The following is an 11,365-nucleotide window of genomic DNA, read 5'->3' as shown; positions in this document are numbered from 1 at the left end:
TCTCCTGGGTCAGACCTAGACCAGAGCCCAAGGGCCGACTCTGCTCTTGCCTTTGCTCCCCTCTCCGCTTCTAAGAGATAAGGCCAGGGCTGGTTCAAGCTCAACTTTGGTCTAAGAGGTTAGACAAAGGGGATGACCTGCTCTTTTATGGTGGGAAAACCTTTTTTCCGCTCCGAGTGGAAAAGGGAATGTTACAGAAGGTGCGCAAGGCCAAACCGCTCCCTCAGCGGGAGGTGAGCTGGACAAACTCCCTCCCGAGCTGCCTTCAAAAGACGGTGGAGCAAAGCCTGAGGCCGGGAGCAGCGGCTGCTCTGGCTCGAGGAGCACCCCACGGCTCGAAGGCCAAGCACAAGGCTCAAGGGAAGAACCATCCAAATGTTTATTTTCAAAAATTAAAAGAGGCACTGGACACTTAGCCCTTAAATCCTGCAATAATTCCAGCATTTCTAGATCTGGTTTTCCCCTCCCTCACTTCCCCCAAATTGCCTGCTCTTTGGAAGATGAGGAGGGACAGCCACCCTGAAGAAAAAAAAGGCCTGGCCAAGTATTCCTCTCACTGCTGTCCTGAGCTGAGCCCAGCGGCTGAAGAGGCTCTGACCACTACCGACCCTTAATGCCAGGCTTAACGAGGCTGCTGTTAGACCGGACTTCCCTCTGCGCTGCTCTGCGCCGCTCGCCGCACCTCCTTCATGTCATAGGCCCAGACTTGCTCCAGGCCTTGCCCGAGGGTGCTGGTGGGGGTCCAGGAGGGGAAGGGGAAGCGTCCAGCCACCACCCGGGCTTCGTCGGGGAGTTCTGCAAGGAGCTTGGCGGCCAGGGGAGGTTTCTGGGGAGAGAGAGAGAGCCGGGGCCAGGCGGCCTGAGGAGACAATCACGTAGTGGCAGTGCCACCAGGGACCAGAGGGCAGCTTCTCGGCATGGCTGGTGGGTCCCAAATAGGCAGCATCAACCAAAGACCCTTCCAAAATGCAGGGCTGGTACTAGCCCTGTGTATGGTGGGCACTGGGAACACATCTGAGTGGTGCTGAGCTCCAAACTGCTCAGACCACTGCAAGACACCTTGCTCTGCCTTAACAAGACCGATGGTGGAACATGGACTGTAACAGGCCCGTGGGGGACATGGGGATGGTGCTCTTCCCTCAGGAAGAGGTGTGGAAGACATCAAGACAGCGTGACATCCATCAGCTGCAATGGGCACAGGCTGCGTCACTTGGAAACCACACCCCTGTTTGGCTTTTTATTCCAGCATGAGCAACTCTGGGACTGTCTTTACCTCTGGTCTCATCTTTGTCGCTCTCTTTTCTAAGAAAACCCTCCCTCAACCTTGCTCAGAACAAGTTGGGATGCCAGAGACCGACTTACCACGCTGGGGGCCAGGAACACGATCACATTGGAGCAATCGGAAAGATTCACCTTGAAAGAGAAGGAAAAGGGAAATGAAAGAAGCAACAGGGAGAGGGGGAGCAGCAGGGGGAACCGTTCCAGCGGCCGAACACTTGGCGGGCCATCTTCTGAACCTCGGAGGAAGCAAAGATGTCCCACAACGTGCGGGATGGCGATGTGTTGGTGTGAAAGCAGCGCCTCTTGCAAAACACCTGCCTCCAGCACTGTCACAGAACCATGGTCCCTGCTGGCTTTTCTCCGGCCAGGCTGCGGGTACCTGATGCCGGCTTTAGCAGGACATTTACGATGGCCACCCTGTGTCAGCAGCACCTAAGACCTCTTCTCAAAGCTGCTGCTGGTGTTCCCCTGGAAAGGAGGACGGTTTCTCCACCTCATGGGAGCAGCGTGGGTCAGGGAAGGAGCAACCATCAAGCAAAGGCCAGCTGGAAACGCAGACCAAGCCCTGGCCCTGCCCTAGCTACAGCCAGACCCTGGGAACACTGTTACCTTCCACAGATCTTTCTTCAGGAAGGAAACCTTCCCATGGTACCCAGCCTTCCAGGCCCGGTAGTTGGAGAGACACAGCAGCCAGGGGTTGAGCTCATAGCCAACGGCTGGTCTCAGACCTTGCTTATAAGCCTCTACCACCTGGAGAGAGAGAGAGTTGCAACTAAAATGAACCTCGGTGTTGAGTTTGGGGGACAGTTTGGGGGGCTGGGGGCTGTTGCCCAGCTCCACGCACTCCCTCCTGCTGGCTCATGGGCAGGGTGATGTTGGTCCTCAACACCTTCTCGGTGCAAAGGCTCTTTCCTTCTAGAGTGGTCCTTCCCACCTTGCTTGCTGCATGGGATGAGGTTTAGGGCCATTGAGGGTGGTCTAGGGCCATCCAGGATTGTCTAGGGCCATCTAAGACCCTCTAGGGCCACCCAGGACCACAGCCAGGACAGGGGTGGTAGCTGGGGGGGGGGGGGGGGGGGCTCCCAGCTGCCCTCCCGGTGAGTGCAGCCCCCCCTCCCTGCCCTTCGCCCAGGCCGGGGCAGCCCCGGGCCCCCCTGCCCGCCCTTACGAGCCGTCCATCGCCCGATCCCAGGTCCACCGTCTTCCCCGAGCGGCCCCGCAGCAGCTCCAGGGCGTTCGCCACTTGCCGGGGCGCGGAGGGCTGGTAGGGCACCTGGGGGAGACCGGGGGGGGCGGGGGTCAGGGCCCGGGGGGTCCCCGCGGGGCGGAGGGAGGGGGGCACGGCCGCAGTACCTGGAGCCGCAGGGGGACCCGTCGGAAGCCGGGCATCAACAGAGCGGCCCAGGCGACCCAGGCGGCCACCCCGCTAGCCACCGCCAGCTCTAGTAGCCCCCGGGCGCCCAGCGGCCCCCCGCCCGGCCGGCCCCACGCCGGCTCGCCCGGCTCGCCCGGCTCCATGGCTGCCGGAAGCGGGGGGGGGGGCCTCCGCGCGCCTTCCGCCGCGCGCCCCGCCCGCCCCGGGGGGCTCCGGGAGTGGGGGGGCCGCCCGCCCCGGGGGGCTCGGGGGAACGCCCCCCCCCCCCCCCCCCCACCGGCGGGTCCGTGTGTGTGGGGCTGGAGAGAGCGGCACCGCCTGCTGCGGTTGTGTGTGTGTGTGTGTTGTGTGCGGCTGTGTGTCATTGTGTGCGGCTGTGTGTGGCTGTGTGTGCCTGTGCAGGGCTCTCTGTGGTTGCGTGTGCCTGTGCAGGGCTGTGTGCGGCTCTGTGTGGTTGTGTGTGCCTGTGTGTGTTTGTGTGCACCTGTGTCTGCCTGTGTCTGCCTGTGTGCGGCTGTGTGTGGCTGTGTGTGGTTGTGTGTAGCTGTGCATCATTGCCTGCGATTGTGCAGGGCGGCGTGTGCCCGTGCGCGGTTGTTTGGCTGTATGTGGCTGTGCACAGTTGTGTGCAGCTGTGCATGGTTGTGTGTGGCCGTGCACGGCTGTGCGTGGTGGCGTGCGGTTACGCAGGGCTGTGCGCGCTTGTGTGCCGTTGTGTGCGGCTGTGTACGGTTATGCGTGGTTGCGCATGGATGACCATGGTTGTGTGAAGCCGTGAACGGTTGTGCGTGGTTGTGTGTGTGCTTGTGCACAGCCGTGTGCAGTTGTACACACCATTGTGCGTGGCTGCGCATAGCTATGCACGGTCGTGCGCCGTGGTGAGCGACCGTGTGCGCCGCAGCCGCGTGGGCACTGGGTTTCCCGCTGCAACCGTGGGAACATTCCAGCGTGCGGAAGCGGGGAAGGGGGGTGGCCAGGCCCCCTGCCCACCCTCAATTAACAACCCCCCAATTAACAACCCCCCAAAGAAAACCCGCCCCGGCGCAATGGTGGCTCCCTCGGCGCCGCGGGCGCACAAGGCGCAGGCCATGGGGCCACCGGCCTCCTCGCGCGCCCGGGACGTCGCCCACGCCTGAGCGCGGGTGGAGGAGGAAATCCTGGGGGCAGCCCCAGCCTGGGAACGGCTTCGGAGGACATGCACGCACGCGCACGCCTGCGCACGCTTGCGCACGCGTGCTCTAACCCCAAACCGGGGCGCGTGGCTCGGGCTGCTTCATGCCAACCAGAGCCCGTTAAAACACACGCGACGGGGCGCAGCCGTCCCCACGTGCTGCCTCCGGCCCAAAAATACTGCCCGGGGCTGCTTCCCTGCGCCGAAGGGCACAGCGGCCGGACCGGGCGCCGCTGGGGTTTCTCCCATTTTCTGGTGCTCGCAGGCAGGTGGAGCTGGTTAAGGACGAGAGCGAGCAGAAAATCCGGGGAAATAGGAGCTGGGGGAAGAAAGGGGCCGGGGGGCTGCGGAGGAGGAGGAGGAGGAGGATGGTCCCCAGGGCCCCCCCCCACCCCCCGTTATGCCGTGGAGCAAATTAATTAACGAAACCATTCCCAGGCAGCACTGAGCCCTCCTCGCTGGGCCCCTCCAAGGCTTGGCCGGTGCCGGCAGCATCCCCTTCTGCCCCAGCCCCGGGGGGTCCGGTAGCACCCTGGCTGCCAGAGGACCCATCGGGATGCACCACTGGAGCCAAAAAGCTTTTTAATCCCCATTTTTCCAGGGCAGGTTCCCCCCGCCGGGGCCGGGGCGGCTGCAGGGCAGCCCTGACCGCCAGGAATTTGTCGCTATGTGCTGGGAAAGCTCCTTCCCGCCAGCTGTCGGCAGCCCGTGGGGCCGGGGAGAGCCAGGGCGAGGGGCCCCACCAGCCCCACAGCGGGCCCAGGTCCTGCTCCGGCCCCGAGCGTCCCTGCCCCGCGCAGGGATAACTGGGACCTCCCCCCGCCCCGCGCCTTAGCGCAGGCTTTGGGGTGCGGCGCCCGGGGGGGCCGTGGGGACAGGGGTGTGCCAGCACCCTTGGGGTCCCCGGGGGCTCACCCCTCCTCTTGCTGCGGGCTGTGGGGCAGAGCTCACTCTGTCCTGCCTGGGGCTTGGGCTGTGCCCCCCCGGCCCCTCCTCTGCTGCCCCACGCAGACACCCAAAGTGCCCCGTCCTGCCCGCTGCCAGGCACCCCCGGACTCAGGGGCACTCACCCTGACCCTATGGGGCACCCCCCATCCTCAGGGGCATCATCCAACCCTGTGGGGCACCCCTGATCCCCAGGGGCGTCATCCTGATCCTATGGGGCAACCCCCAGTCCCAGGGACATCATCCAAACCTATGGGGCACCCCCTAACCCCAGGGATATCATCCTGACCCTGTGGGGCATCCCCTGACCCCAGGACCATCATCCTCGCCCTACAGGGGACCCCTTGGTCCCAGGGGCATCCCCCTGCCCCACGCCAGCTCCTGGGCCCCGCGGGCAGGGCAGGCAGAGCGGGCAGGCTGCCCCAGCATCGCCGGGGCGGCCGCGAGACCCGCAGGTCCCCGCTCGGGGCCGGGGGCCGCAGGGAGGGCTGAGCGGGGCCGGCCGCCTTTGTGCCTCCCCTTTGTGCCCCGCGATTCACATGTTCGGGCTTTTATCCGGGGGCCGGGAAGGCGGAGGACGAAGGGGACGGGAGAGGGGGGAGAAGGGCTGGCGGAGGAATGGCGGGAAACGGCGGCTGCCTTTGTGCGCTGGGGCCGGGGGACACCCCGCCAGAGCCGCCCGAGTTTCGCCGTCCCCGCTGTGGGCTGCCGTGGGCAGCGGGACCGAAGGGCTCCGCGGTCCCCGGGGGGGTTCCCTGCGTTGGGATTTGTGTGCGTGTCCCCCCTCCCCGGCCGGACGCCTGGGTCCGACGGTGGGGCTGACCCCGCGGGGCGAGGAGCCCCCGGGGAACCTCCCTGGGCACGTTTCCACCCAGGGAGCTGGTTTTGGGGTGCTGCTCTCCACGGCGGCCCCAAACCCACCCTCGCGGGGGGCGGGTGGATGCGGGTGGAGGGCGGCTTTTGGAGCGGATCCAGCGGGATCGTCCCCGGGGATGCCGCAGCCGGCCGTGCCGGGTGGGCATTGCCGTGCCCCGCAGTGCGGGCCCTTCCCTGGGCTCGCAGGGTGCCGCCGCAGCCCTTCGCCATCGCCACCCCCCTCTCCGAGCCCGGCTGGGCTCTGGCTGCCCCTCCAGAGACCCCCAGCTCCCATCCGACTGCCCAAAGCAGCCCCCGGCCCGCTCTCCCCCCCCACCGCGCTGCCTCCCGCTGCCGTTTCCGTCCGGCGGGGGAAACCCGGAGTTTGTCTCGTGGTGTTTCTACCTTCCGTGCCGAGACAGGAGGGGCCGGGTGGGAATTTGGCCTGGCTGGGGCTGGACTCTGCTTTCGGGGAGATGCTGGGATGACCAGCCCTGGGGAGCTGGGGATGCCGAGGCCGTGGGATGCCACGGCAGCCCCGAGCAGGGGGGGAGAGCTGTTATCCCCGTCCTGCGGTGGGGAAACTGAGGCACCGGCTGCCCGGTCTCCCCCCGTGGGACGCTCGTGTAGGAAATATTTGTGCCCTGGCCGCAGCCCAGCCGCCGCGGGAGCCGGCAGCCGTGGGAAGCGAGGGCGGCCGACCAAACCTGACACAGGGCAGAGGGCACCGAAAACACCTCGAAAAACCTCTGCAGCCGAGAACGAGCGGAGTAACGGCCCTTTCCGCTGCAGCAGAATGAGCTGGTTTGGCCAAATAAACAGATTTGAAGAAAAACAAGGGATTCTGCTGCCGGCCAGAAAGCCGCCGGATGCTCAGCACATTAAATGCCATAATTTAGCCAAGAGGAATGCGCTGGATTGCGGCAGGGTTGGAGCAGCCATGCTCTATCTGCAGGGCGTACGGAGGGTGCCGTGGGCAGCACAGTTCCCTTTGCACCTCATTTCTTGCTTTTCTAGCCTCATTTTTCCTCCTCCGCTGGGTTTCCCACTCCTTCCCCCTGCCTTGCTCGGCTCCTGCCCGCCGCCAAACCCCGGGGGGACGCTGGCGTCCTCGAGAACATTGGTCGGGTCCTGCCCTTGGTCCCAGCCCAGCCCCAAAATGAGCACCAGCCCCTTGGCAGCAAAGCGTAAAATAATCATCGGACTCTTCTCAAGGGGAAAACATGTGTCGTGTACCAAACCCACCGGGCAGGCTCGCAGCCGCGAGCTTGCAGGCAGGATCTTATCACCACCAGATCACTTTATACGCACACACATAGATAAATATATTTAATTAAAGTCCAAAGCGTTTGGAAACGCTTTCTTGGCACGGAAAAGTGTGTTACGGTCAGCGGAGGCACCAAATACCCGGCGGTTCAGCCTGGCTAGTGGGATTTGAAAAGTTATTATTGAAAGAATATCGAAAAGGTGTTAAAGCACAAGCTGACGTGTGCCACGACCCCGGCCTGGGGGGGCTGGGGGCTCGGGGGGGCTCAGGGGGCTGAACTTTTCCAGTGCTGAGCCCCCGTGGGAGGAAAGGTCCCTGGTTGGAGGTCCGGTGCCCCATCCCCGGTCTCGTCCCCCTCACCACCATCCGGGGTCACCGGGAGGAGCAGGAGCCAGAGGCGGGGGGCTGGAGCCCCCGCGGAGGGGGGCAGTGGTGGGGCGGGAGCGGGCAGGGCTGGGAAGCCAGGGCGGCGCGGCACAGCGCGGCACGGCACAATGAGGCCTTGTGGCCGGCGGCTCTGACGAGAATCAGCCCTGACAGCGGCTCCGCCGGCGGGGTCACCCACCCGGCACCGGGCCACCCGCCCCTGGCCCCGCTCGCTCGGTGCTGCCCGGGGAGAGAAACCCCAAAGCCACTCAGCCCGGGCAACGCCAGGGATGCAGCGTTTGGAAATACTGGTCTCTCTCTCTCTCTAGAGAGGTATCAAAATGGTGGGGGCTGTTTCCAGCCCCCCAGTTGGTGCTGGTGCAGGGCGAGGCAGAGCTTCACACCGTGGCACGCACCGGCACCGGCACCAGCACTCGCCCGCAGCACCCGTCGGAGAACACCCCGCTCAGCTTCTTAAAAAAGAGGAGACGCAACGCACTACAAATACAGCTTAGTTTATAAAAAAACAAATAAACAAACCATGAAAAGTCACAAATTTGGTATCGTTATAACTTTAGTGCACATACGATGCCCCCCACCCCCACGGTCAAAATTCCTCCCCCCCTCCGGCGGGACCCGGCAGCCGCCGTGAGGCCGTGGCTGGCGGCCATGGGTGGCACAGCCCGACCTCTCCCCGCTCCCACGGCACCTTCCCTGCCTCGGCTCTTTGGTGGGACACCTCTGCTCCCCATGCCGGCCTTCCTCCCGCCTCGCCGTCCCCCTCGCTCCCTTCAGCCTCGCTCCTCTTCCTCGGCATCCGCCCCCGCGGCTCCTGCCCGTGCTCTGCCGTCGCGGGCAGGGCCAGGGCAAGGCTCACCGCCGCCCCGCTCCCCCTCCACCCCCGACATTGCAAATCCACCTCCTGGCCCTTCCGCACCCCACCGTGTCCCCGGCCCCGCCGCCACGGCCGCCCTTCCGAGCCCTTCCGGGGAGGGGGGCAGCTGCCCCATTGTGCCCCACAGCGTCCCCGAGCCCGCAGCATCCCCTGAGCATGCAGCACCCTGAGCCCGCAGCCCCAGGGAGCCCCCAACCCATTGCCCCCCACGGCTGCACCCCTCACCCGGGCAGGTCCCTGGGGACCACGGGCGAGCGCTCCCTGGGAAAATCCCGTCCTTCCCAGCAGGATTTCCCCAGGACCCCCCGCGCCGGCGGCGGGCGCTGCCGGAGCCCGGCTACGCAGCGAGGACCGAAGCGCCGCGCTCTCCCCGGGCACCGTCCCTGCTGGCACGCCTGCCCGGCATACCCCCGGGGGTGCTCTCGCTGCCTGCGGGACGCCAGCCCCCCAGCACCCGTGGGGCCGGGCCGCCCTCCCCGAGCCCCTCAGTCCACGGGGAACTCGCAGGGGTTCTGGCGCGTGCGCCGCGCCCCCTCGTAGATGCGCTGGAAGTCCCGATAGCGGGGAGCGCAGCTCAGCCAGGCTTCGCCAAAATGCAGCCACCCCGTGAAGAGGAAGGTGCCGGGGCCCGGCTTGACCCCGCAGCGCAGCGGGGTGCGGATGCTGCCCGCCGGCCGCCCCCCCGCCTGGAAGAGGGGGAACTTTTGGCGGTGGATGCGGGCGGCGCTCACCCCGATGACGGATTCCTGCAGCTCCACGTCGTTGGAGACGCTCCGGATGCTGCCGCGGATCACTGCGGGGGGAAGGCAGGGAGGGGCGTCAGCGTGTCCCCGTCCCCGTCCCGCGGTGGCGTCCGTGATGCTGATGGCCACAGCCCAAGCCAGGCCAGCCCGGGAAGGGGCGGCCAGGGCCGTCTGTGGGGGCCATTGCCCCCCGGCTTGATTTTCCTCCCTCCCCCGGAGCCCCAGGACCCCCCCAGCCCCCGGGGGGGGTCGCACTCACCGAAGTCGCTAGTGCAAACGGCCATCAGGATCTCGGTGTCGTTGCACGGCCGGCACGCCCCTGCAACGGCCAAGCGCAGCCCGTCACCGCGGTGCCTGACCGCCCTTGGGGGGCACCACCCCGCATCCAGCCCCTCCGTCCCTCACCCCCGCACAGGCCGGGGTCATCCTGGGCGGGGGGGGGGAAGCTGAGGCGGGGTGCTCGGCGCTCACCTTCCCCGGTCAGGCTGGCGGCGGGCAGCGCCGGGTGGGCCAGCCAGTCCCCCCGCAGCTCGTAGCGGAAGGCGGCGATGCGGCGGCTGATGTCGCGGTGCGGGGTGGCCTGCAGGAAGAGAGCCACCTTCTCCCGGGCAGCCAGCTGAAGCAGCGGACGCGGGGTCGGGGGGCCTCCGGCAGCAGCAGCTCCAGCACCCCTTCCCTCTCCAGGTAGAGCTGAGCCCCCGGAAGGTGCCGGTGGGTTTGACGCAGGCGGTGACGTGCCGGGGGCTCCTGCCCTCGGCGGCGGCGGGGGGCAGACGGGGGGCCAGGCGGAGGCGAAGGGCCCCCGTGGGGTACAGCCATTCCAGCGAGCCCTCGGCGCAGTGCAGGGAGAGCTGCTCCACGCTGCCCGCCTCCTGCGACAGCCCGCTGTGGGGTACGGCGGCCCCCCGTCAGCCGGGACCCCCCCGGGAGACGGGGACCCCCCAGGCCCCGAGCAGCACCTCCGCGGAGGCGTGCGGGACAAACGCGGGGAGGAAGAACGCCAGAGCCTCCACGCCTCGGACTTGGGGGTGCAAGCGCGTCGTTTGGGGGGTGCTCGTGTTGCCCAGCACTTTCCCACGGGCCTTGGGGTGGGGGGGAGGGGCGCGGCAGCACAGCCCCCCTCCCATCCCGGGTGGGCTCCCAAGCCCCCCCAGCCTGCAGCCGTGGGATCGCCTGTTGCCCAGCCCCCCCCCGCTTTGGGGGATCCCCGAGTGGGTGCCGAAGGGCTTACACGCCCCCCACCCTCGCTCCCGAGGGGTTCGGTGCCGCGTCCCGTCCGCTGCATTTTTAGCGGGGGGCGGGGGGAGTGTGTGTCACACACACACGGGACAGGCGGGAAAGCCAGGCTGGGGGGGGGGCGAAGGTGGCCGTGGGGCTGCTTTGTCCCAGGCGACGCTGCCCGTGGCCCCCCACGGCCCCGCGTGGGGCTTGCGGCGGGTCCCGGCTCTTTGTTCCGCAGCTCGGCGCCTTCCCCGCCGCGGCCAGCGGCGTGTCGGGCCCCGCCGCGGGGCTGCCCCCCGGGGCGTGGGGGGCGCTGGGCCGGGGTCCCCCGTGTTTCCCCCCCCCCGGTGCCGGTGCCGGTGCCTACCTGCCCCTCCAGGAGCACGGATCCGCCCAGGCGCCGCCGAGCGCCGCGCCCAGCCCGGCCAGGCACAGCGCCCGCAGCGCCCACATGGCCGCCCCCGGGGCGGCCCGGCCCTGCCCGGCCCTGCCCGCACCGCTGCCCGCACCGGGGCGGGGGGGGGGGAGCGGGGCCGCCACCCCCGCGCCGCGCCCCAAACTTTCCACCAATGGCGGCGGCGGGGCGGGGCCGGCCCCCCACCCCCAGCCCCTCACCCCACCCCCAACCACCCCTCGACCCCCCCGGGCATCCCCGGAGCCCGACTGCGCACACCCGGGGACACTCACGGCCACGGCCGCGCACCCCCGCGCCCTGCGCCCGCGGGGCGACGGCACCCCCCGCCCCCGGCACCCCCCGCCGCGGGCACCCTGCACTGTGCGCACCCCGAGTCCTGCGCACCCCAGGCTGTATGTGCCCCAGTCGGCGCACACCCCGGGTCGTATATGCCCCGGGCTATATACACACCGGGCTATGCACCCCCCAGGTTATATACACCCCAGGCTATATACACCCCAGGCTATATACACCCCGGGCTATATACACCCCAGGCTATATACACCCCAGGCTATATACACCCCGGGCTATATACACCCCGGGCTATATACACCCCGGGCTATGCACACCCCAGGCTATATACACCCCAGGCTATATACACCCCGGGCTATATACACCCCGGGCTATATACACCCCGGGCTATATACACCCCAGGCTATATACACCCCGGGCTATATACACCCCGGGCTATATACACCCCAGGCTATATACACCCCAGGCTATATACACCCCGGGCTATATACACCCCAGGCTATATACACCCCGGGCTATATACACCCTGGGCTATATACA

General features: G+C 67.3%; 2 protein-coding genes across 2 annotated transcripts; both read right to left on the bottom strand.

The window, feature by feature from the left end:
• Positions 1–637: 637 nt before the first annotated feature.
• Positions 638–2,799, bottom strand: ANTKMT (adenine nucleotide translocase lysine methyltransferase; the record flags this gene model as incomplete). The annotated part of the gene is made up of 5 exons (XM_082006643.1): positions 638–826; positions 1,363–1,413; positions 1,891–2,031; positions 2,450–2,554; positions 2,635–2,799. 5 exons carry the CDS (start codon positions 2,797–2,799, stop codon positions 638–640), a joined length of 651 nt encoding a protein of 216 aa, XP_081862769.1.
• A 5,841-nt stretch (positions 2,800–8,640) lies between these two features.
• On the bottom strand, positions 8,641–10,666 carry METRN (meteorin, glial cell differentiation regulator; the record flags this gene model as incomplete). Its single annotated transcript, XM_082006951.1, is given in 6 exon segments — positions 8,641–8,948; positions 9,158–9,217; positions 9,370–9,504; positions 9,507–9,593; positions 9,596–9,783; positions 10,487–10,666. Coding segments are annotated over 6 exon segments (864 nt in total). The 5' UTR covers positions 10,573–10,666.
• Positions 10,667–11,365: the final 699 nt, after the last annotated feature.

Source organism: Phaethon aethereus, assembly GCF_964289735.1.
Source record: "Phaethon aethereus genome assembly, chromosome: 15".
NCBI lineage: Eukaryota > Metazoa > Chordata > Aves > Phaethontiformes > Phaethontidae > Phaethon > Phaethon aethereus.
Note: the sequence above shows the minus strand (reverse complement) of the source record. Positions and strands in the feature narration are given on the sequence as shown.